This window comes from Rousettus aegyptiacus, unplaced genomic scaffold, assembly GCF_014176215.1.
Source record: "Rousettus aegyptiacus isolate mRouAeg1 unplaced genomic scaffold, mRouAeg1.p scaffold_m13_p_10, whole genome shotgun sequence".
Classification (NCBI taxonomy): Eukaryota; Metazoa; Chordata; class Mammalia; order Chiroptera; family Pteropodidae; genus Rousettus; species Rousettus aegyptiacus.
The window spans coordinates 92,517,645-92,543,829 of NW_023416285.1; the positions used below are offsets into that span (position 1 = coordinate 92,517,645).

At 53.2% G+C, this 26,185-nt stretch overlaps 1 protein-coding gene across 5 annotated transcripts in view; it reads right to left on the reverse strand.

The window, feature by feature from the left end:
- Positions 1-4,907: 4,907 nt before the first annotated feature.
- CAMK1D (calcium/calmodulin dependent protein kinase ID) overlaps positions 4,908-26,185 on the reverse strand; it is a 336,799-nt gene continuing 315,521 nt past the window's right edge. For 4 of the 5 annotated variants that reach the window (XM_016134431.2, XM_036228185.1, XM_036228183.1 and 1 more), the window contains 5 exons: positions 19,232-19,344; positions 18,811-18,889; positions 14,063-14,150; positions 13,047-13,164; positions 4,908-10,820 (listed from right to left, as the gene is read on the reverse strand). In XM_016134431.2, coding sequence (XP_015989917.1) covers positions 10,702-10,820; positions 13,047-13,164; positions 14,063-14,150; positions 18,811-18,889; positions 19,232-19,344 — 517 coding nt within the window. In that variant the 3' untranslated portion in view covers positions 4,908-10,701. Of the gene's footprint in view, positions 10,821-13,042; positions 13,165-14,062; positions 14,151-18,810; positions 18,890-19,231; positions 19,345-26,185 lie in introns of all 5 variants that reach the window. The other variant, XM_016134432.2, reaches the window with a different exon arrangement.

The window sequence follows — 26,185 nt, forward strand, 5'->3', positions numbered from 1 at the left end:
GCTATTTGCGACAATGTGGATGGACCGTGAGATAATCGTACTAAGCAAAATAAGCCAGACAGAAAAAGTGGAAAACCACGTGATGTCACTTATATGTGGGATATAAGCCTAAGAGCAACAAATGAACAAGACAAACAGACTCGTGGACATGGACTATGGACTAGCAGTTATGAGGGTAGGGGGTGGGGGGACAGGGGAGGTAGATGGGGTTAAAGGGGTCAAATATTAGTGACAGAAAGAAATCTATGGGTGGTGAGCACACAATCCAACATATGTAGGCCTTCCTGTTGAATTGGACACCTGAAACTTACTAGATCTTGTCAACCAATGTCACCCTTAAAAAAAAAAGGACAGGTTAGTCAGACAAGAGGTGGTGCCGTGGGCTGGCGGAAGCTGGATCTGGGAGGCTCGGCCCAGGACTCATGCTGGGCTCTCCTGGGCTCTCCTGATACTGTCGCTTACAGTTCAGCTTTGTTTCACCCGGAAGCTGTGCGGTGTCTCCACCCCAGGAGTTGGGATGGCGAGGGGAGGCTGCTCTGGGTGGCTCTGCACCTGGGAATCGCTGAGGGCGCCTTTCCGCCGGAATCAGAACCTGCCATTCAGCAAAACCCCCGGGATTAGGTGAGAAGCCCTGGAGCGCTGCCTTTTGAGCAGCGGCAGCCTGGGGTCTTTTGCCAAGAGCACAGCTGAGGAGGGGGCCTCTTCCCGCCTCGGGCAGTGGCAGTGCATCACCTGAGCCCCTGGTGACTGAAACCCTTCCCACTCCCTGGCTCTTGAGACGCCCCCTCAAGGCAGGGATTGCCATCCGGACACAGGAGAAGTAATCTTAAAGACTTACCCCGAGTGAGCAAGCTTTCTCTTGTCCCCCAGGCGGGCACGTGCAAAACCTGTTCCCACGTCCGGCTGAGGAACAGCTGCCCTCGCTGGGGGCTGGTCCATGCGCTCTCCGGCACGGTCACGGCCAGGCTGGGCCGGCGGTCAGCACCCCAAGGGCGCTTTTCTCCACGAGCCGAGCCGATCTCGACAGCCTGACCAGCAAGGCCCATGGAAACGGCAGGTCTTAACCCGGTTGAAAAAGGAAATGCAATCTGAAGCTGAAGAAATGTTCTAGGGATGGGGAGAGATGGGCAGAGGGGGAGGCGAGAGGAAGAGGGTTAATAACACCGCCGAAAGCTGCATTTCCCCAGCCGACGATGTCTTTCTGGAACGAGCCCGTGTTCGCTGCTGGAAACAGTGGGAAGATGAGCTCACGCCGAGCACAGGTCCTCTCCGGGGAGGCTGGAGGACAGCATGAGCTCTGAGACACGTTCTTTCTTGGAAATAAATCAGCGGCTTGGAAGACGCGTTGGAGGGGGATAGAAGATGATGGGGAAGCCTGCACGTCGGGGTTGAAGCTCTGTGCGTATGAGCAGAACTTTCCAGAGACATCGACTGGAGCAAGAGAATTGACTACCTTCAAAAACAAACAAACAAAACCCCAGCAGTGTTGTAATTGCTGTCTGCATGTCCAATTCTAATCTGCGTTCGGCTGCTGGACATATTTCTCCCAAGAAACGGAGCAACAGAGCAGCAGGAAACACACGGGGTGGTCACGCAGCGAGGCCTCTGCTCTCCACGGTTCCCCACCGGTTGGCCTTTTGGATGTAGAACGAACCCTGGCATCGGTGACGGTCCAAAACGTGACCTGATTTCATGGAGCCACTCGTCAACTCAACAATTGTTGGTGGCCGCCGGTACCTACGAAATAAATAAAGTCCGGATTGCACAGTTTAGGACTCGGTGACCTGCGCAGAACCACGAGCGGCAGTACGACAGCATGGCCTTTGGTGTCGGTCCCGGCTGAGGGTGAAAGTCTGCTGACCTTGGGAAAATCAGCGCAGCTCTCTGGATCCATCTGGGCGGGAAGGGCACCTTCCTTGCTGGGCTGGTGATTAAATGGAATGCACTTGGCGCAGTGTTGAGAACACAGTGAACAGTCACTACGTGACATTATGATGCATCGTTGGTGATAATGACGCAAGATTCCTGGGCCCTGCCTTTCCTTCCCTCCCCGTGGTTGGCCCACGCCCTATGCTCCCGCCCAGGGAAATACGTCCAATTCCATCTGGGTACGTTCCCAGCCTCCAAGCTCTCTCGCCTTTGAGGGTGAGGTCCAGGGCAGAGCCACCTTGACTTTTGCAGTATGAATGAGACCTGTAGGTAGAGTAGGTACCCAGAAAAATGTTGAAAGAATAAATGAATGAATGAAAGAAAGCTCACGACGGGGTCCACCTGCAGGGCACTGATGGTCGGGGAACAGGTCAGGGAGGGTTTGCGGGTTCTGTGGGCCGACCTGGCTGTTGCCAATGGGCCTGAGTGAAAGGCAAACCCTCCTTGGGTTTCTTGTGTGTGACGAGGAAGCCAACACATTTTGCTACAGCTGTGATATCCAGTGAGGTCTGTAAAGTGCTTTTATACGTACCAGTCCTTAGAGAGAGTCTCTCGAAGGCTAATGCTTCTCTCCTCCTCTCACGTCCCTCAACAAAACAGGCCAGCGAACTCCCCCGGGAGGCTGGGCCTTCATCCTGACCTCTCGCTTAGCAGCTTTCTCCAACCTTGAGAACCTGATAAAAGTTCCAGCTGTCCCACAGGGCACAGTCTAAAGCTGCAAGGTCCGCTGGGCACACATAGGCCAGCAGGTCCCTATACGGTACTTCCGTATGAATTCGGTGGGTGAAGAAGCGCGCTCTCCCCTGCACCCAGTGCACGGCTTGCCGTGGAGGGTGTGTGTGGCCTGGAAGGCAACCCCCACGACCCATCCCCACAGCCGGAAGCCCTGGCCTAGGGTCTGCGCACCTGCACACACCTGCACACACACCTAGACACAGACACACTCTTTCTCCCTCTTAGAAAGAGATAATGTTAACAGGGGCGCTCTTTTGGAAAGTACACATTCTGGGGGCTCAGCACAGGTTTTGCAATAAAATTGGTAAAAAACAAAACAAAAAAAACAACAAAAACCCCAACCAAACAACAACAAAAACCTCGCAGAGCAAAGCGCACCTCCTCTCCACAGGCCTTTCCTGAGCCGGACGGTGCCGGTACAGCCAAGGGCATGCCCGCCGCTGAGGACGCAGCTGGCCCCGCCAAGGGCTCGGCCTGCGTGCGCACTGAGGATGTTGTTTCCAGAACCTCTCTCTATGGAGTTGAACTTTGTTATCGTCACCTTCCTTGGGGCATGGCGGACATACCACAGGCTCCCCCTTTTGGCCGCCCAGCTCCTGCCTGCTGTGATCGGGCTGGCTCTTTCCTGGATGGACAGTCCTGTAGCTACGCATTCGCATTATTTACTTCTTATACTGCCAGCCCCTGAATGCACGATGGTCAATGATAGATATTCACTAGAATGGTTACGACCGAGTTTTACCTGAAAAATATAGAAAATTCGGGCTAGATTTGAGTGCCACAGAGAGGCTTGAGCAGCAGGGAGACTGGGTGCATGCTCCCAGGACAGAGGTGCTGGCCTGGGCAGCGTGACTGGAGCCAAGCGAAACACAAGTGTGACCTTAAACATCTCAACTCTAAGGCCTTGATAAGCTCCCACTTTCCACTAGGATCCGATTTATTCTCATGCCACACCACGCAAATGTGCTTTGCTTTGTTTTGTTTTGGCCACATTTTGAGTCATGGTTGGCCAGCCCTCTCTTTGATAAATCCTTACAAACAATTTTCAAACGTGGTCAGGTTACCAAAGTCCTTTCGTTCCATACAATCGGCATTAACGAGGTCACTTGTGTGTCCACTGAAGGGTCCCTTTGGGTTGACACACCTTGCGATTAGGGTCTGGGTCCAGAGAAGCCGTCATCACCTACGGAAGGAGCAGACGTCAGACGGTGTGCACACGGAGGCACACCTTGGAGCCGCCACGGCCCAGTTCTGGGCCCGCTGCGACAAAGCGAAGATCGCGATAAAGCGAGCCACGTGAATTCCCTGGTTTCCCAGTGCACGGAGAAGTTATGCTCGCACTACACTGGAGCCTACTACGCGCGCTATCGCGTCATGACTGAAAAAACGCAACGTCTATACCTTAATTTAAAAATACCACTAAAAAATGCTCACCATCATCTGAACCTTCAGCAAGTCATCATCTTTTTTCCCAGCGGAGGACCTCGTGAAAACACAGCATCTGTGAAATGCAATGAAAGGAGGTGTGCCCGTCCTCCTTCGGGCTCGCTTATTTCCGCGGAGGCCCACGCTGTATTCGCGGGATGCTTACTGGCTGTGTGGGACCGTGTTCGTTCTCCATCTCTGTGACACACGTCGACTCATCTTCCCTCGGTACACAACCACGTACTCTGCATGGAAGGCACTGTGTGGTCATCACGCCTCCCACCCACAGGGCACTTGATGACCTATGAACTGTAAGTCCCCCCAAGCCCCACAAAAGAAGGTAGCCTTCTGTTCAGAAAAGGATCTCCATTTGGGCATCGGGAATTCTAGGACTATGCTGAGGACATGGTGACGCACGTGCGGCCTCTCAGCCCCTCCTCAGAGCGAGCTTCCTGGAAATCGACGCTGGCTTATCCGCAGAACAACGCGTGGCCGCCTCGTTAGTGTGATTTGGGTTTCTGAGCCTCCAGCTACCTCCCGCAGTACCAAGGAAAAGGGGGAGCTTTCCTGCCCGGCAGGGTGTTCACCCTGGGCACCCTTCACGAACCCGAAGCCCAAGTCCCCAACCTGCCCCTTCCCCCTCCCTGGCACTTCCTGCTCATTGGACAGGTGACATGAAATACTTAGGGGACCTCGTGTCTTTCTGGAGGCTCAATTCAGACACCTTCCTTCAAACCCAAACTTCAGACAGAGGAGGTAAGAGAGCTGCTGAAATACCCGCTTCCTGCTCCTTATGAAAGAAACGAACCACATACATCTGAAGGTGATTAATTGTCTTTATTGAAGGAAAACAAGAAGTCATCAGTCTCGTCATTATGGTAGAAATCTTGATATGTGTACATGATTGTCAAGGCAGAGAATCATTTGCTACGTAGGCCCATTCACAATTTTGCAGAGCCGCAAACCTATGTGGGTGAAACTTCTTGCAGTTTACTACATGCACAGAATAAATGCAGTTCCCCTTCTTTTGGACAAGCATGTTTTTACGGAAACATGGGACCATTCACAAGCCTGGTGATGGCGGACACGGGGACATTCCTGGGTTCGACGTCAGAAGCTTTTGGAAAACATGCTCAGTGCTGGGGAGCTGTAGGGGGCGGGGACGGCATTGTGTGCGGTGGCCACAGCCAATTGAGAGATTCTTCCAAATTTTGATTCTGGACAGAATGTACCTTTTGTGTCTTCCAACTTGAACATGCGACTAAGATAAATGTTTTCGGAAGCATGCGGCCCCACCTTTGAAAACAAATCTCTTCTGTTGCCATTTGGACAGCATCTCACTGAACTCGGAGATGCCAAGTACCCTGGGCAGGAGAGCGTGAACGCCTGAGCAGACCCCACACCCCAAAGTGCAGGCGCACCCCGAGGGCCTGGGGGACCTCATTCTGTCCAGATTAAAGTTTTCCTTTGAGACTTATCTAGCGTTTGGGGCTTTCAAGTCCCTGATGACACCTTATCGCTATGGCTGAAGTCTCACACACTCCTCTCATGTTCCTTTTTCCTGTCCATAAGAAATTAAAATCACCTCTAAGTAAAATGATTGCGTAAATAATCAGAAGACATAATCACTGTAGAAGTTGTTCCCTGGAGACCAGGAGGTTAAAAATAGATGTGATGAATGCAGAAGCGGCATTAGCACGAAGGGTGAACGCGACAGTTTGTCCCTTTGGTGTAGAAAGGTACAGAGAAGCCATTCCACATTTTGCTTTGTCCACGAAACGAGACCTGGCAGCCACATGCTGCGGGTTTGGCTGCCCAGTGCACAGCCTTTGGGTTTGGAGGAGAGGGCAGCCCAGGGCCACAGCCGAGCTGTGCTGCTGCAGGTGGCAGGGAGGGCCGAGAAGGCTGGCGCGCCTCCCGCCTCCGGCCAGGCCGTGGCTGGCTCGCAGGACGCACTTCGCTGTGGGGCCGGCTCCCGTGACCATGCCCGCTGCGACCACGACGTGCAGGAACCGCAGTGGAGGTTGGGGCTGAGGGGCCTCCATCTTCCGCTCCCTCCTCCCGGCCTGCGGTCCGCGGTAGGGGTGTTCAAGCGGACTCATCTGCGGACTGGTTTTCTAGAGTCTTCAGGAAATAAGTCACCCTCCTTTTAGGAATGTTTGCCCACTTCACCTTTTCTATCTTAACCTTTTCAATTCTGAAAACCAAAAACCAAAGGATTGGAATACTTTTTTCCAAATGTCAGGTACACTTGCAGCCCCAACCTATGACCAGGTACCCCACAAAAGAACGGTGGGTTACATACAGGTATATACATTTTTTTTTTTTTTTTTTTTTTTTTGGAGACAAACTGAACAGTGTTTGGTCTGGAATGTGTTTAAGGAAAAGGCCAACTCTGCAGAGTGAGTAGAAACAAATGGCATTGTTTCAGAACATGCAAAGGCTTCGTGCACTGGTTGAGTCAGAGAACTTCCTCTCCATTTGCCGGAAGGGGGCCCTAGGAAAGAGCGGATCTTCTTTGTGTTTAGAGGCCCGAGGAGCTGCCCCTTGCTGGCCCTCGCTTTCTTTTTTCATATTCGAAGGAAAGCCGCAGTGCACTGTGGGAGTGGCAGGAAGCAGGGAGGGGTGCTGGCCAGAGCACGGGCAGCCACCCCACTCTCCTGTCTCCAGCCCTGGGCGGTGGTGGTTCCAGTGTGGCCTCTCCAGCCTGAGACTGATGTTGGCCACAGCTCTGGGGTGGGGGGTGGGGGCATAGGGCGTAATGGCCAAAGCCTTAAATAATGGGTTATCGCCACTGGGACAAGGTATTTTCTTTCTGTTCAAACTTGCTCATGAAACATCAAACTTCAGTGGGTTCATCCGATTAAGCTGTCACTCCGTGAGAGCGAGAGGGTCAGGCCTCTGTCAGGAGGGGTCCTTTCAGCTCCCTCCCTTCATTCTAAACGGGAGTCGCCCTCTCGCCCCCACAGTCCATCTGGGACATGCTGTGTGTCCGCGCAGACAAGTGACCAGGATGAGGTTGGAGTGTGGCAGGTGAACTGAGTCTGAGGTCATATGCTAATCCCTTCCATCAGACGGCTCACGCTCCCTGAGATCCAGAGCTTGGCCTGCTCGGTTAAAGGCATCTTCTTTTGACCCAGGCCGACTGCTGAGTTCCTAGGACACTATGCCAACAGCTAGCTAGAGAGTGGGACCCACTCAACGGTCACAAGCCCCTGTGCCAGGGGAGCTGCTCCCTGTTCCTGCGGTGAGGTTTTAGAAGTGATGGAATCACCACCTTCGTCAAGAACACAAAACCACACCTGCTTTTGGGGCGCATACTTTCTGCACAGATTTTTTTATAAAAAAAAAAAAAAAGAAGAGAAAAGAAAAGGGAAATGAAGGGGACACACCCCGTCCACCCTCCTGCGGAGCCAGGGGCAGCGATAGGTGGTGAACACTGCCCACTGCGGCGGTCGGTCGCGAGCGCCCGCAGCTGCGCTGTCATTCCATCTGGACACCTTCCTCCTGCGAGGGTCTTCCATGGCCGGCTGTGTGCCTGTCGTGCGGGCGGGCCCTGCCCCTCTCAGCTGTCCCTGTCCCACCCTAACGCGACGCTCCAAGACCCAGCGTGCCCGAGGGAGGGCAGCGAGCAGCCCAGACGCCAGGGGCCTGGTGAAGAGCAATGAGCTGCTGGTCTGATGGGGACCAAACTCGCCGTTTCAGACAGGTGCTGGCTTCTCTCACGGCCTCACTGACGAAGATTAGGGAAGCGAGGGAAAGGCCCTTCGAGAACACTATTTCAAGATGTGACATGCAGGTGAGAGACAAATTTGCTTGCTCTGAGGCGGCGGAGACCAATGTGAGCTCGGGGCTGATGGAAGCGTGTGCTGGGGCCGGGGGACACACACTCTGGCTTCACGGGTGGTGTGCGTGAGAAATGCTCAGCTACTGCTGCTGGGCTGTGACACCAGCGAGGGCCCTAGGGCCTTGCCACCCACTCGACGGGTCTTAACAAGGGCACATTCTGGGTTCTCCTCCCATGTTCCAGCAAAGCATGAATAACACCAAACACTCAGGCTCTCCCCAAAGGGCAGAAGTTCTTCCATACGGTGGCCATTTTCTCCTCTTCCTAAAACGATAGGAAATACCCTACGTGTGGCAGCATCGAGACCGTATGGACGTGCCCGATGTCAAGTTCAACCTCTGGGCTGGAACCAGCCGCTGTGCCCTTCTTGCCCTGTGTTACCGAGGCCCGACGGGCTCCGGGCTGAGTACGGCCGCACTCGTCAGGTAAGACGCACTTTCAAACTCGTTGCATGTAACAAGCACCCACGTGTTAGCTCCGGAAAACAGTATCACGAATGCCAGATCTGGCTTTAAATGCCGCCTTCCCGGCACGACTGGCCGCGTGCTGCATGGCGCCAAGGGCTGATGGCTTCGCAGGGCCCAGAGCGGGCACCGAATTCCGGCGCGCGTGCCGCCCGAGCACTTGTTTCCTTAAGCTGTGGACGCGCGCATGATCCATTGCGCCTGTCAGCAAGCAGCGTCCTGCCGAGTCTGCAGAGACGCCCGTTTCCTCAGGTTCTCTCTAGAGGAGTCATGATCGTCCTTCTGCATGTGGGGGCGGACACCTGTTTCCTAACTGCGTCTGTTGTTATTTTATAGACGTTTCCAGGCTTTTTACGGATTTTGAAGAGTGGTACCTGATTTCACCCTGGGTACACGTGCGACAGATGCCAGGCGGGACTCCTGCCCACGACACAGCTGCCTCATGCACACTTGTGCCGCATAAAGAGGCAGAACAGAGCTGCCGAGGCCAAGAACACTGTGTGTGTGTGTTGGGCGGGGTGGGGGGTGCTATCCCTAAACATCTGGCATGGCAAAGGTGCGGAAGTGACAAAGATGGCGTAGCCAACAGGACCTGCCAAGTCTGGCCAACTGCAGGAACAGGGCATGAGGACGACAGCTGGGAGAGTTGCTGGACCATCGGGCAGACCTACCGGGACCCCGGCGGGGCTGAGCTGACGGCACGGAATGCGGACTCAGCCTCGCGAGGCCGTGCCAGCCGAGGGCGGGCGCGCTTCTGCGAAGCTGGCATTCGGAGCCACCTGCCTGCCTCTACAGGACAGCATCCTTGAGCCCCCTTGAAAAGTGTTTTGCCCTGGGTTTCACACCACGACTGCTCGCTCCTGCACACCTACCCCCCACGTGGCTGAGCGACGTGGCCCGGTCCGCCCAGGTCGCTGCGGGCCTGGCACTGAGAGTCCTATGCCCCAGGAAACACTTCAGTCCTGGCAGCCTGGGGCCTTTGGTGACCCCACCCTCGTGGTCTTTGGTTTTCAAATTGCCCTGGTCAGAGGGACAGCTTTGAGCGCCGGCTGGGCCTGGCTCAGGCGGTCTGTGCCATCGCTGCAGTGGCCAGTGTCCTGCTTGTTTGGCAGGTCACCTCTCCTTACGACACCAGATCAATGGATTCTTTTCCAAGGCCATTTCCTTCTCCTCCTCCAGATAACATTCATACAAGAACAGAGTAAAAATGTGCAGACACAACTGATGTGAGTTGGAGGCCATTTTAAGTGTAGGATTAGAAACCCATTTTTAAAAAACACAGAGATTAATTTGAAAACTGCATAGCTGAGAGCAGAGCTTCCGGGGGTTACCCCTCGTGAGAAACGGGAGCTGCATGGGAGGTTCCCTTTAAGCAAAACGGCATCTTGCTCCTTGGTAAGCACATGTAAACGTGCGCTGGGCGGGAGTCTCCTTCACAGCAAGCCCAGCCTCTGAAGTTCAGCCTGGAGGGGGCGGGCGTCTTCATTTCTGACCGCTGATGGCAAGAGGCCCCTGGGGCTTCCAGCTGGCGAGGGGTTGGGTGGAGGAGCTGCCAGGAAAGGTTTTCTTCAGGCTCCTTCCCAAAGCGTCCCGGAGAGAGGACAGCTCCGCGGGACTGCCGAGCTGCCCGTGGAGGGCCTCACGGAAGTGGGCAGAGCACGAGGCCGAGAAGTGACGTACGTGCACTCTTCACCTGGGAGACGGCGTCTCCACCCTCTTGTTAGCATTTTAAAAAATACCTTGAAATTCGCCTTGAAGGAAAAATATTCTCTTACAGGTTAACATAAAATCTACTACCAATAAGCAAAAAATATATAGGTCATGTAACTAAGAGGTATGGATTGCAAGGACAGATTTCTTAAAAGGAAAAAAAATGAAACCCTAATGCACAATATTTACCAATACTTAAATAATCCAGTTGAAACCTTTTTTGTCATTAATAAAAAAAAAAAATACATCATAGACGGTTACTTATGCTAAGAAGGGCGGGAATGCCAGGAATCGGGGCGAGGACGCGCAGGAAGTCCATTCCAGCAAAGCTTCGCAGGATTCGTATATACAGCACCAGATCCTATAAATCGGCTCCCTTGAGTCAGTACCGTTTGTGAGAAACGAACACTTCAGAATTGCAGTATAAAATATGGCCATAAAAAACATCTGTCTTCCAGTCCTGTGCAGGAAGGCGCACCATGCAAGGTGGGATCACTCCGGAGGGGCTGGTGGCGCTGGAGGGCCCTGGAGACCCCCTTCCCTGGCCCCGCCTGAGGCCCCCCCCCCCCAGCGTCCCACCTCCAGAGCCAGTCACTTGCTCCCGGAGTGCACTGCCGTCACAGTGGTGGGCCTCGGTCTCCGCTCCGCTCCCACTGCTGAGACCCCCGACGAAGAGGAAATGAAACTACAGAGCGTGGAGGGCGCCAGACCTGCAGGGACAGTGACACAAGGGTTCAGAGCTTCAGGAGGGAATACTCGCTCCCCGGCCCTCTGCGAGGATTTGCTGGGGGTGGGGAAGTCGACCTTTTAGGCACTCAATTCTAAGTTTTTAGTGCATAAAAATATCTAAGAAAACATTTGCAATGTGTCCAAAAAGTCTTCTTCTGAGACCCAGCCCTGCACTCCTTTTTCCGTTATAACTGTTTTGTACTTGAGTAAGACATGATTTAGCCACCCTAATATGACGGGTGCCATTTACTGAGCACTTACTATGTACGAGGCTTCGGGCGAGGTGCTGAATGCACACTGTCATTATGAAAACTGTTTCTTACAGCAGCTCCATGAAGTAAGATTTTAAGAATGAAGAGAAAATGTGCCATGCCTTCTGATCCCTGCTTGGTGAGTGGTCTGTACTTTTGGCTAACACACGTTTGTGACACAGAGCAAGCACATTGAAATGAGGTTGTTTTCCTACTCCTGTGTGAACTCAGCAACCCTCTAGCCTGGAAAAATCCCTCACAGACTGCACCACATTGGTCCCCGAGCAGATGTGCTGGCACCAGAAAGTCTGGGTGTAGGTCAGCTTAGCTCCAGGGGTGCATGCCCCCCCATGAACTTCGCAGGCTCAGATGCAGGTTGAGCCATAAATAAATGATTAGATGGCTTTTCTGTCAGAGCCAGTGTATGAATATTCAATGAAACGACTGACCAGAGGGTGGAAAGGCTCCGTCATGAAACGTAAGCGTGGATCTATGGTAGCAATTGGGTCAGGGATGCTCATGGAGCGTTCTTGGGAAAATTTAAGGGCTGGACACTCCTGAATGAGATGGGAGGAGTATTTGGAGAGGAAGGAAACGTGTTTTCCAAGGGAAATGGGAAGATATGTGATACCCAGAGAGAGATCCAGCTGAAGGGTGCTCAATGGTTAGGGAGTCGAGGGCTGACGAGGAAGATCACAGCAACTGCTCTGAAGTGGCGAGGAGCCACTGGAATGGCCTGATGTGAGATTAAGGTAAATACACGGAGGGGTAGTGAGGAAAGGAGGGTGTGCGTGTGCCCTCAGTGACATAGCTTTCCACACGGAGTGAAGGATAATGAACACTGCTATTACTTTGATTGCAAAGCCAATGCACTGCATATAAATCAGCTCCGGTTATCAATGTCCTCATCAAAAAATATGTATGAAAAGTCAGCGAGATTAGGCTGTCAGGAGTCTCTGCCATCCCTTCCTCAACTCCTAACGGGGACTCACAATGACAAGCAAGTCGGAGGGCAAGCAGACGGACATGGATGTGCGGGACTGGAGCAACGGACTTCTCATAACAAATGGAAATAAGAATATGTACAGTAGTGTGAATATTAAAACATTAATTTGGGGAATATAAGCTGGTACAGCCACTATGGAAAACAGTATGGAGATTCCTCAAAAAATTAAGAACGGAACTACCATATGACCCATCAATGTCTCTTCTGGGTATCTACCCTCGGATTTTGAAAACGCTTATTTACAAAGATACATGCAGCCCTATGTTCACTGCAGCATTATTCACAGTAGCCAACACAGGGAAACAACCTAAGCGGCCTTCAGTGGATGACTGCGTAAGGGAGATGTGATCCATGTATACAGTGGAATACTACTCAGCCATAAAAAAGACGAACCACTGCTGTTTGTGACAACACTGATGGATCTTGAGAGCATCATGCTGAGTGAAAGAAGTCAGATGAGAAAGGAAAACAACCGCGTGATTTCACTCGCATGTGGGATAGAAAACAAAAAGCGACAAATGAACAAACAAAACAAACAGAAAAACAAACTCACAGACACAGACACCAGAATGGCGGCTTCCAGAGGGGAACAGAGGTGGGGGGAAGATGAGCAGGGTGAGGCGCGTCGAGTACATGGAGACAGAGGGAGACGAGGCTTCGAGTGTGAGCACACATTAGAGCATACAGACGTCGTGTTATAAGGATGTACGCCTGAAACTTATTTAATGTTATTAACCAATGTCACTGCAATACCTTTAATTAAAAAAAAAAAATGAAAACCCTATTTTTAAAAATTAAATCACGCCCTAGAGTTGCTGGGAGTCTAGACGGGATAAATTATTGAAAGTGCCTGATACATGGAAGGAACTCAGCAAATGACAAGTGCCCTCCTCTCCACCCCAGATTTGTCTTAGATGCCAGTTGAAAAGTTGTTTTCGCTACATACGCACAGTCTTTTTGGCTGGCCAGACTGAGGCTGCTCGAGACGCCTGCATTCGAACTGTCCAGGCTGCTGCCAAGATGGAGTTTTCTCATGTGCCTCACGACGGCTGTGGCATTAAATGCTTGCTGAGATTTAAGAAAGGAAAAGAGGAGACAAAATGTTCTAGTTCATTATTATTTCTCCAGTGACTCTAAGCATTTCAAACTTCTAAAAATGTTCTCATGATACTCTAGAAAGGAAATTTATATTGCCCCGTGTTTTAAAATTATCCTAATGTATCTGATCCCTCCCCATCAAAATTTATTTTGGAGATTTAGAAACATAGTTTTCTTCTGATGCAGTAAACATATGGAATAAATGTAAACCAATTCTCTGTAATTTAAAAGTGACTTTTAGAATAAAAGGCTCATTATAATAATGTGGTACCTTAAAACATAACATTTCACAATAGTTTTTATTTTCCTATTATTGGTGCTTTCGTCCCAAATAATAGCATGTCCTCGGAATAACAGAGGTCTGGGTTACTAACTTTGTTTCTGTATGGTCTATCACTGTTGGCTCTTAATTACCCACATGATTAGGATCTAGGTAACCAGTCAGTGATCACAAAAATGTCGGTTTAAATCCACCACATTTTACCAGAAAACACTGATGAGTTTGACTCAGATTTCCTGTTTTTTCTCTCCTTGGCGTCACTTTAATATAAGTTGACTATTCAGAATTCCAGCGAAGTGGAGAAAGACCACGTCCTCAGGACATAGCGGACGCGTCGGAGCCGGCACTACGGCTGGTCCTGACCCTCGGAGGGGACTAGCAACCCACAGACGTCACCCTTTTCACGCTGTGACACTCTCTTAAAGTTCGCATCACATCGGTGAAAATCAGCAAAATTATCTGGGTGAGGTTCTGAGGATGTTCCTCAGACTCGGGTGACCGTAACCTTCAGACACGAGAACCGCTCCAGCTGCAGGGCGCGCTGCACGTGGGGGTCACACTCGCGGGGCCCAGTGCCCCGGGACTTACCCTCCACCTGCTCTTGGCGAAGTTCTTCCTGATCTGGGCGCTGACGGACTCGTGGATGTTCTTGCTCAGGGCTGTGTCGCCGGCGATCCTGAAACAGAGGCAGAGACGCTTCCTCAGAGAGTTTCTGGGGTCCGTGGACACTGGAGCTGCTTTCCATGGGAAGCCCCCGCCCGCCCCTTTCCCGAAGTTGGCGGCGAGGCTGGCTGGTCAGGTGCTCCAGGCTGCTTGCACCACCCTGCGACTCTGTCTGCAGCATGGTCCGCCACCCGCCACCCGCTCTCAGGCCCCGCCCCTCCTCTGTCTGCACCCTCTCCAGATGGGACCTCTGCACCTGGCTCTCCTTTTTCTGACGCCCATTCCCACAACAGCAGAATCCACGACGACGACGTGACCTGAGCTGTTCCCAGCATCCTCCCCGGCTCCGTCCGCCAGCCGTCAGCCTGCAGGGCTTTGCCTGCACCATCTTCACCGTGCTTCCTGCCCGCCTGACCGGGACCCGCACTCGGGCCCTCCGCGCAGCTTCCTGCCGCGAGGCCCCTCCTCTGCCCTCTCCAGGCCCTCTGTCCTGTGGACCCTGCTCCCCCACAGCCACACCCGGGGGGCTGCTCAGCTTCTCTGTGCTCAGCGAGAGGGGACCAGCCTTAGCTCAGCCCTGCCCGGCGCCTCTACTCCTGAGTCTCCCAGACGAGTTCTCGTCAATGCCAGGGCCACATCCGCTCTGCGCTCAGCTGGGTCCTTGATGTTACTGGGCATCGGCTCCTGCTTGTTCCGTAGCCCTCGATGAGTGGAGAGGTGGGTTTGCTCTCCGCCTCCTGTCCTTGGAGCTCCCCTCATCCTGAGACTGCCCGCCCCAGCTTCCCCCGCTCATGCTCTCCCTCACCGGACGCCTCCCTCTCCTCTCCCTCGGCTGGCAGCCCCTGGTCTTAATAACCACCTGCAGGCCACTCCCGGCCCTCTTCCTGCACACACGTCCCTTCTCCACCTCATGCTGTCCTCACTCTACGTGCAACCACTGGCCTCCCCGGGGTTCGGAGGAAGCTGTGCTTTGCCCTTAGTCTTTTGGGCTTGGGTCACTCCAAACTACAAGATTCTAGATTGATATCTGATGCCCAAAGAGATAGTTTCTTGCATCTCGGAGAAATTAAGGGGCAGACAGGTGTTGGTGACACTGAGCACCCTTTCTGGCTGGAAGGTGACTGGTGAGTAAGGAAGCCTGTCATCTCTCAGAACCAGAGGGCCCCGGACACGAAACAGCCCGGCTGCCAGACGACTACGATGTCCAAATACGTCCAAACAGTTTGGGGAGATGAGAGGAAGAAGCCGAGGGCTTATTCGACAAGAAGGCATCCCTGAATAAGATACGTGCTCCCAGCCAGCCAGCCTTTCACTTTGGCACTGCAAACACGGTTGGTGGCCGGGACATGGAGTCTGTGCCATGCTGGGCCCAAGTCGTGCATACAGTCTGTTCCCGCTGAGAGCAGCTCGCCCCACACAGACTCCTCCCTCGTCCCCAGCGGGACCGAAGACACTGGGCAAGAGGACACTCAGAACCCAGCCGACATGACCCCAGTTTCCACGTCCACCAACCGTGAGTCGCCCCCTCTCCCCAGACATGCGGTGAATGGACATCAGGCATCTGAGGGGGCGCCCCATCTGAAACGGGAGCGGCCACCGCTGTGGGGTGCAGGCGTCTCTGTGAGGCTTTCCCCCTGGAGAGGGCTTGCGGGTGACTTCCTCCTGCACTGTTTATAAAAGCCCCGGACTCAGGAGAGGGGGCCGTCTCACCCCACCCGTGGCCAGCTCTTTCTTGGAAATGGCCGCACAGAAGTGGTCGTGGTCGGAAGCACGGGATCCCTGGGGCAGAGCGCGGCCGCAGGGCAGAGCCGCCCTCCAAACCAAACAGACCCGTGGGCGGGCAGGGAGACTCCCTTTTCTGTGGGCGAGCCAGGGCCAAAGTGGAAGGAAAATGCACACTTCCAATTATTTCAGGAATGTTCCGTGCTTGCGGGCCACAGTCCGAGGGTGTGCTGCAGCTGGGAGAGTCAGCAGGGCAGACGGTGGCCCAGAGGCTCCACTGGGCGGTCTCCCTGGGGGGTGCCGCCACTGCGCACCCTGCTAGCACAGGACCTCCCCGCAAGGACACCGCGATGGAAGTGACAGCTGCTGCTCGCAGGCCAGGAAGGGCACAGCGACGTGTGAAGCCCGCGAAGCGTGTGCTGCTGGCTCTAGCGTCACTCACCAGCGAAACAGGGACATTCCTCCTGGAAATGGAAGGGGCCTCAGCGGCCACCTCACTTGTCTCGGGAACTGCACAACGCTTCCGCCACAGGGGACCCGGCTTCCGAATCTGCGTGCGCACACTCACACAGAGCTGCGGCGCCCGCCTTTCCCTCGGCAATCTCACGCCCTCTGCTTCCCAGTTGTCACCTCCCCCTCCGCTCCAGCTCCGCAGGGAGCGGTTCTGTGAATCACACATGTCCTCCACGCACAGAGCATTGAGCTCTGCCTTCCTTGCTTTAGGTGCTTCTGCGTTTTGTGCACAGGCCGCTCCACCTCCGTGGCTCTGATTTTGCATTTTTCTAGACACTTGCTCGAGATGGGCTTGGTGATGAGTGTGCGTATCCCGGGCTCCCTAGCTGTGCCCCAGTTCCTAAATCCAGCTTAGCTGGCTGGGGCTAGAAGCAGGGAGGGCAGGGGTCTCTGTAAACAACTGAGAAGGCGGCAGGTGCTCCCCGGCCTGGCCAACAGACCAGGTCCCCAAGGGAACCACACTGCTGCTGCCATGGAGCACTGTGTCACCTGGGACACCGATGCCCAGGATCGTCACTTGGTTTGTCCCTCAAACTGGAGCTCGAGGATTGGAACAACCTGAGCCGGATAAATGAACTCTGTCAAGGTGTTCCCTGTAAACAGGAATGGGTTCCCACATGCCACTGCCGTTCCCTAATCTCTGGCTGCCAGCAAGCCGCCTGCTGGCTCCTTACCACGCACCACCGAGAGAAAGGCAAAGCCTCAAGCGAGGCGCTCAGCAAACATCTGGTAAGAGGGCTCACTGCCCCCTAAGAGGAAAGCTTTGCGAGGAGCCCTCTCCTGGCCAGAGTGGTCTGTTCTGAGGCTGGGGGCAGGCGTCCGTGGATTCCAGAGGCCCCTCCCGGCCCTAGACGGCCGTGACTAAGCTGGAGGAGCAAGTGCAGGGTGAGAGGCGCTGCTGCGGCTTCCAGAATGGCGATGTTGGTAGAGCTACGCCCTCTGGGAGCATCGCCCCGCCCTCTGCCTGCTGCCGCCCTCGGCTGGACCCCGGGCAACCTTACGTACAGTAGCACACATACCACATGCGCAGCCAAGAGGGGCGTTTGACTGACGCTTCGGTCAAATGCATTCTTTTTTTTTTAAATCATTTTCCAATGTTTGATTTCTTGGGAATTTTGATATGAACAGTGAAAGTTATGAAGCACTGGGGGAAACCCCTCTGGAGTAGGAAGGCGGTTATTTGTGCGGCTCAAATGCTAACACGTCTTAATGCGACCCGGGCTGTCTCTAGCTCAACCCCCTTCCTGAACTGCACACCCGTTCAGCAAAGTGCTCACCACAGGTCTCCGCCTGGACGACCCCAGTTCTAGCTGAAACTGGAAAAGAGGGAATGACCTGGTGTCCCCCGCCCCGCACCCCCGCCCCCCCCCGCCACAGCGCTCTGCCCGAGACCCGGCGCTCCCTCACCCCTGAGGTCCGCCTCGCAGTCTTCTCCACCTGCCCATCCCCGTGGTGCTGGGCAGGCCACCTGCACCTTCCTGCCACCCTCCCACGCCCCATCTCCACAGCTCATCCTCTACCCTGCAGCCAGGCTGAGGTTTCTGAAATGCAAATCTGAGGACCCCACTTAAAACCTGCTCAGGCGCTCCCGCTGCCCAAAGGGGAAAGTATAAACTCCTTAGTGCAATAATAAAATAATGGTGACTCACATAGATTAAAGATTTATTGCGTACTAGGTACTCTTCTTTTTTGTATGTATTATCTTGTTTAATCCCTAAAGCTCCTGAGCAATGTTCCAAAAGGGATGCTCATGGCGCTTTAATGATAACAGCTTAATGAAGCAGCTCCTGTGTGCCAGGCACTGTGCTAAACCCTGTATGTGCATTACCTCGATGATTTCTTACGTCAGTCCTGTAAACTAGGTATCCCTATTCTCATTTTAAAGCTGAGAAAATTGGGGCTCGGAGAAGTTAATATATAAACCCCGAATCACAGCTAGCTGGTAGTGAAGCTGGGTTCAAAACTAGTCAGCGGCATAAAAACAAGGCAGCCTCACAAACACTGCTGAACACGTCGCACATAGGCTAACTTGAAAAGCATCTCAAAAAAACACACAAACATATATATATATATATATATATATATACATATATAACTTCAATTCACTTAACTGCTGACTAATAAACTCAAGGAATAAAACGCCCATCTTTATGCCTTGTTGGGCAACTTACTTCAATAAAAATGATCCTAAAAAAATTTCACGTGAAGTGAAAAAGCTACAGCTCTCTTTAGCACGCTTAACTTGTCGTTAGTGCGTTTAGAAGACTGCGTCCCGAGGGGACGAGAGATTTCGAGTGCTGGCTTGGGGAAAGGACTAAGGCCACTGGCGGGAGGGAGGTGCGGCCACTCCCCGTGGCTTTCACAGCTAGCGACAGCCAGCGGGAAGCTGGCCCTGGGAGGACGGCGGAGACACGTCTCTGGGGCGCGCCCTTCCTTACCATGGGTGCCGAGCTGCCTGCTCACACGTGTATCTTTTATTCGGATCCTTCTCCATCAGATTCCGAATGAAATCTTTTGCTGTTCAAAAAGAAGCACAGGGGAGGAGTCAGTCTGTGGCTTGAGACACGACGGCATGACTCGACGGGGTCTCTCGGAGCGTCGTGTGTCGCGTGAAGGCTACGGGACCGGCCCTCCCCGTACCCCACGGTACACTGAACGTGAAGCACCAGCGTTTGGGGAAAAGGAAAGCCAAGGTGTGGGACTTTCCGTGGAGACCTGCCAACGAAGAGACAGCCACGCCAGGCCTGAAATGCTACTTTCCCAGCTCGAAGTTCCTTCTCCCTGGCAGCCAGTGACACCTTTGGTTCAGAGATGTGGGTGTAAAGTCCCAGGGCCACCCACAGGGAGCAGGACACCTACCGGAGTCAGAGATGTCATCCCAGTAGGGGGAGTCGAACTCGTATTCGGCCTTGAGGATCTGTTCGAAGAGCTTGGAGTCATTTTCATCATAAAAAGGAGGGTAGCCACAGAGCCTGCAAGACAAGCTGGAGTGAGGGCCTGCGCGCATGGCGCTGGACACCTTCCTGCGGGGAGGAGCTGCTCTCCCCGGCGCGGGGACTCCCGCGCTGTGCGCTGCAGACACACGGTCCAGCAGGAAGCGCGTGCTCGGAGCGCCCAGGTGGCACAGGAGAAGCCTGTGACTTCATAAATCCCCCAAGGGCTAACTCGGGGATAGTCCACGGTAAATACACACATGCAAGTCCACCTGGACTCTTTTTACGTTATTTAACAGAGTCCCACACACCCTAAAAGCCTGACAGACAGCCTTCTGTGTATGACGGCTATCGATCTTATCCATAATACTGTCTCTAGTAGATGAAGGGTTGGGAGGAAAAAACACCAAAATATATGTTTAATATGCACTTTATGGTCCTTCCAGATTCATTAGGTTTAACACATCATCATAGGAAGAAAAGGAAATCCTATACTCTTTTGTACCAGGTGGCCGCCTCGGCACCCGACCGCGCCCAGACGGTTGCAGCTTGCCCCGCGACTGGCAGTCGGTAAAAGCAGAAGTTGGCACAAATTGAATAAAATTGCTGTTCTCCTCTGAACATTTCCAAAGCTGAGTTTTGAATTGGGGTGTTGGTGCAAGTAACATATAGTTCCAGAGATACCAACAGTCATCTGGCAAATATCGTAAAAGCAAAAATTTTTATTAAATATCCCGAACACGATTTGTTCCATAAAATCATGGGTTCTCACTCCAGTTCTGCTATCACCTCCAATGGGACCTTCCCCATTAGTAGGCCATTGGCTCGTTTTCTTGACTCAAATTTCCTTATCTGAACATGAAAAGGACAGACTAGAGAATTCCCAGTAATCTCTCCAGCTTTAAGATGCTGTGGTTTTATGACTCCCTGTCCCAATTCGTTTGGCTGGCCAAGCCCCAGGGGAAGATGTCGGACATGCTTGAGGCCCACGTGGGGCACGGACAGGTCCAAGTTGGGGCTGGACAGCGGGAAGGGGTGAGATTGAGGCTGTGGCTGTGAGTGACAGAGCAGAAGGTAGGGCTGGATTCCTCAAGTCCGGGTGCAAAGCTGGATGGCACAGAACTCACCCGAGACGACCAAGAGGGTGGCCACACGAGCCATGAACCTTCCCGCATAACCAAACTTTGTTCAAAACACAGCTATAGCCTAGAGACCAACTTAATGAGAACAAATTAACAGTGATCAACAGACTCCAGGCCAGCGAGAGATGAGGTCTGTCGGCAAACAAGAAGTTTAATAAAGACTGTAAACAGCCTCGGAACAGTCATTCCTCGGCCGCTCCTGCAAGACAGGCAGTATGATTAGCCAGGCTGCATAGGGGACAGGCGGATGACATTTTTAAAGGCCGTGAGACCTGTGGTCTGATAAGATTCTAAATCATCTATTCCCACAAGGCTGATTTAGAAGCCAAGTGCCTGGAAAATTTCATTTCTAAAGATTTGCTGCTTTTGGCGAAATGAGTAAGAGCCAGTGCTTCTGAAACCACCAAGCACATATTTCTCTGCTCAGGAAGCCCTGGAGCTGGGAGACGGAGATGCAAATGTTTCCCAGAGCGAGGGTTTGGGCTAAAAGAAATGTGCATATTAGGAAAAGCAGACAGAGCAAAATGTTAGTTCATCTTGGAAAATAAGTTTTCGATTTGTGAGGTTTTTGTTTATTAACTACGGAGAATGTTTTACTTTCCAGTTTGGCTTTCTTTTCAAGGAAAAAAAAAATCTTAACGAAAATTCCAAGAAAGATTTATTCTTCTTGTGCCAATTTTCTTAATGTATATCACAATCTCTCCTGGTTTTAGCTCTTTTCTGGGAGGGAGGGGTGACCTGATCCTCTGTTTATGCGGCTGTACTGAGGATGGAAGAAAAGGAAATAGACGTAGCTTGGAGACTAAATAAATTAAAATTAAGAAAGAGGATTTCACAGGAGGGATTGTGAAACAAGAGGAGAGCAAAGAGAAGCAGTGAGAGCCGCCTCAGATGCCGGCGCTTCCCCGCGCTCCCTGGCGGGCTATTTCAACAGGAGGTTTGTGCGGCCTCCAGACAGGAGGAATAACAGCTTGGGCTGCTCATCGCCACATAGAGGCCACTGACGTCTGTGGTCCCCGACCTGCCTATTTGCATGCTTAATCTCTGTACGATGATTTTACATATAAAACCACTTAAATAACCTACAAATTATCTCACCATGGATACTTAAAGACAATAAAGGCATTCCTAATGCTTCTACACCTGAAGTTTATGGTTCAGAGTAACATCGAAGCTTGCTGACCCAATGACCACTGGCCATGCCCACTGCAGGCAGCACACCTCCGCGGGCTTGTCCATCGCCTCCACCCCCGGCCTCAGCACAGTCGCCCGGGGAGGGCGCTCACGCCTTCCAGCCTTTCATCTGCTATTTAGTTTGCCGTCTTCTGTACCTGTGGCATACTCATGCAAATGGTTGGATTCTAGTTTAGCCTCGACTGAGCACTTATGTTGGGTCAAGACCTCCACTAAGAGCTTGGCTGTATTATCACACTTAACATTCATTCCCCCGGGAGGGGTCCCTGACACTCCGTTTGTCCTTCAGAGCCACTGTCCACTCTGCTCTGTCCCTGGAAGGCTGACGTGTACGAACAGCTGGATAAGAGTAGAACCCCGACATCACGTAGAGACCAGCCAGGAGGGCCCCCGGTGGAGATGGTGAAGGAAGGCGGGAGTCGGGCATGGGGAGGAGCTGCCCTGGCCCTCTCGCTGAGCGCTCAGGCTGGCCTCAGCCCTTGATGAGGGCTGCTGCTCATCAGGGGGGCGGACACAACCAGCCTCTCCCTCAGGCTCTGACACCCGCTCCCCACCCCCCACCCGTCACCTCATCCCCTTGGGTCTAGGTGTATTTAGGGCCCAGTTTCTATAAAGCTTGGGGTCACATGCTGTCCTTTGTCCCCAGTCTATACCCCTATACACAGTCCCTTGTATGATTCTGATGTTCAAGGCAAAGAAACTAAGATGCAGCAAAGTCAGGAGGACTCTGACCCCACTTGTCTGCGGCCTGTGTTCTTGACCATCCCATTTACCCACTGGAGAGCTGGAAGCTTGAGAACTGAACCCTATGCTTCGGCCTCGACTTCAAGTAACAGGAAGCCCCCCGAAGGTGCAGACAGAGGAGGTACATGGGAGATGGCTTTGCGGCTGTGCGGAGGGCAGATCTGAGGCAGGGAGACAAGTTAGCAGTTGTACCAGGCAAAGGAAGGTCAGGAAGCAACAGGTGGTGGTAGCTGAATCAGGGGTGGAGTGGGGGGCGGGACAGAAAGGTCCCCAAAGGAGTTCAGAGAGCACTGGGAGGGTCTGGGCTCTCCCAGGGTGCTGAAGGAAGCCGGGCTGACACTCGGATCTCCAGGAGGGACGACTGGAGCTGCCATCATCGCGGTGGAGAACATGGGAGGCAAGGTGGGGCCAGGGCTGGCCCCGATGCGTCCCCAGAGCGCCTGGCAGCTCCTGCTTCTCCCGAGCAGACATGGCCCCACTCCGGGAAGCAGCTCCAGGCAGCTGTTGTGTGTGTGTGGATGGGGAGCCTGACCTACCACAGGGGACCCGTCAGCAGCCTGGCATCAGTGGTAATTAGCTCTAGTAATCATAGAGCTAATGGCGATCGCCTAGGCTTGGGCTGAAGACCGAGAGAGGCTGGGAGGAGAGTGAGCTGCTTTACAAACACAGAGAGAGCTGCAGAGATGCCTGGAGGGGGAGCCCAGCTCGGAAGTGTGGCTGGGAGAGGTGCCAGTGCCTGGGGCCCTTACAGCGTCTGGGGCTTCCGTTCAGTCCACGCAAAGCCCTGTGACAAATCCCTTTTCCTTAAGGTAACTGGAAAGAATCTGTTCCTTGAAACTAAAAGCATCAACATCCCAGAGGATAAGATGAGCAATTCTGTTCAAGTCGTGGTGAGCTGGACCAGGTGCGTATGAAGGCAGCCAGCAGGCAGCTGGGGACATGAGCCTGAAGCCAGGGACTAGGTCCGGTCTGGGGATGCTAAGTTGAAGCCATCGGCATTTGCATGCAAGCTGGGAGGGTGGATAAGGTCACTCAGTGAGAATCTAGACACAGGAGATGTGGATAAATCCTGCGCAGGCTTATCTGGCCCACACGTGTTTTGTTTGGCTAGCAGTGACTGACGGTAACTGTGACTCTGAATGCTCACAGTGCTGACCCAGTCAGTTCACCAGTCCCCACGACTCCCTATTACTCACGCCCAGCTGGTCACATGTTTACATCACCCACCACCAGGCTCTCCACACCTTAAGCTGGTGACTTCGAGTCAAGGGCCAAGGATAGAGGTCTGGAGAAGGCAACTCTAAAGGGGACGAGGGGCCTCAGCGCTGGGTTAGGTACTTCTGGCTGCATTTGCTGCATAAGTGAGCCCTGCCGGCCAGACCCCAGAGCCCAGGTGCCGAAGGCAGCGTGCGCGCGCGTGTGTGGTGTATGTTTGTGTGCATGCGCCTGTGTGACTCTCTTCTTGTCAACTGCTGCAGGAGTTCAGGGGAGACTGAGAAGGCTGACTGGGGTGACCAGGGAAGGCTCCTGTGCTGAGGTTCCAGGCTGCTGCCCATCACAGTCACCTGGGAAGCGGGAAGAAACAAGGTGGCCCATAGGATCTCCTGATGGCATACATCTGAGGGCGCGGGGCACAACTTTTGTTCTTTAAAAAACAAAACAAAACTTAATAGGTAATTCATGATCATAGTTAAAAAGTTCAAATACAAAAGAATATAAGGGAAAATTTCCTTCTTGATCCACATTCCCACTTCTGCTATTAATTTCCTGTGAATGCTTGCCAGAAATCTTCTTGGCATGCATATGTGCGTATGCATGTGCGGGAACTAGCATTCAGATCACCTGCAAAGGAAGGACCCACTGCACGGCCACGTGAGAACAGCTCGTTCGTTCCACGGCGTGTGCTGGCAAGCTTCCAGCATGAGCAGAACGGCCCCTCTTCAGGCGGAATATGCTTGATCCTTCCTCTTAGCTTTCCCTTGAACATCAGCTGGCCGCCCTTTCCTGCCTTCTGACCCAGGCGTGGGCACAGGCCTGCTGCAGCCACGCCTGGCTCTCCTGGGCCACACCTGCCTTCTCTGGGCAACCCCTCGGGTCCCTAGAGGATGGAAAAGCGCCCATCCGGCAGTCCTCTGGCTGCCCCCAAAAGCCGACTGGGCATCGGCTGTTCTCAGGCCTGGGGATATGGCACTGAATGAGACCATCGGAGCCTTCCTCCCGTGGCACTCGCATTCTGTTTGCAGGGACAGAGGACACGCACCATGAAACATCAAAACAAACAAGGAATGTAAAACCAGACAGAAAAGATGATGTGGGGCTGGTCACGGGAAGCCAGTGCATTGCATCCTCAGCCGAGAGCCCCGTTCCCATCCGCAGCTCTCCGTGCCCAGGACGCCCGTCTTCCCCACGGCCACCACGGCGGCTCCGTCCGGCCCCCAAAGCCTCGTGTGCGGCCCCTGTCCTGACCCCACCCCGGCCAGGGCAGGCGCCCCACTTCTGTGTGCCCCAGGTGCCCAGGCACCACCCATGTGGCACCCGTGCTGCCTTACATCCGCGTCCGTCACCTCCTCCGTGGGACTCCGAGCTCCCTGAGCGAGGCCAGTGTCTGGCTTGTTTCTGCAGTCCCGGTACCCACAGCACGTGCTCAGCACCAGTGTGCCGTCTGCGTGAGTCCGCACGAGCCTCAGGGCCTCGGGGCTGCCGCCCGCCCTGCCCGTGGCTCTCCAGACAGCTCGCACCCCTCACACTCCCAGCCCGTTCGTGGGTCCTCTCAAAAACTGTAAAACGCATCGTCTCGCGGTTACTGCATTTATCCTACCTCGATTCTGAGTTCCTGGAGGGGGGGAGACTAAGTCACATACTGTATTTCTTTTGTACTTTTCATCAGCACTCAACAGTATTCCATAAATATGTGCTGGTTGACTATTCTCTGATAAATGGGAAATATTCACACGGAACATTTGTGTGTGTGTACGTGTGTATGCATGCACATGCAACCACACGTACTAAAGTTGACTTAAGAAGTAGGACTGAATACCCGGAAATGGGTATTTACTCCGGAAAAAAAAAATTGACTCAACTTTCCTGGGTATTATAATTTTTCATCATGTCGGCAGGGAACTCTTAATGGCCAGCAGCACTGGCTGTAAGCAACGTCTCCCAAAGCAGACGGAGGCGAGCACGCCCAGTCTTCAGTGAACATCCTCGGAGTCGCATCTGTCCCCTGCCCCGACGGTTTCCTCCACGTGTCTGTCTCCCTGCTCTGGATTCCCTCCGGCCGGCACATGTCCCTGTGATGACACAGCTCATCATACCTCCTGTCCCCATCCCAACCCTCAAACCAAACGCTGAAATGTATGCTTGAGAAAGGACTCTGTGTAGTAGGGGGGTTAGCACAGAACCACAGAATTATATTCTGGGGTCTAGAAGTCAGAGGGATAAAGAGATGGCCTCAGGGCCACGGCCACTGCAAACCTGGGCACCTATCTGCCTAGAGCTCCGGCTTTAGAGCAGCGAAAGCCACTTCAACCCAATCCATAGATATTTACTGAGCGCCAATATTATGCCAAATGCGGATCACAGAGCGCTGAGGAAGGCGGCCCTTGTTCTCGCTCCTCGGAGTTCAGACTCCAGCCATATTTAAATAGGAAAAGTGGAACGCTGACTTTTCTACAGAAACTAATTATGTTGCGCCTGTCCCATAAAAGTTAATGACAACAGCCACCATCTGTTGAGCATTTACTGTATGCTAGGCACTGGGCTACACAACTTACACATACTGTCTCGTTAAATGCGTGCTT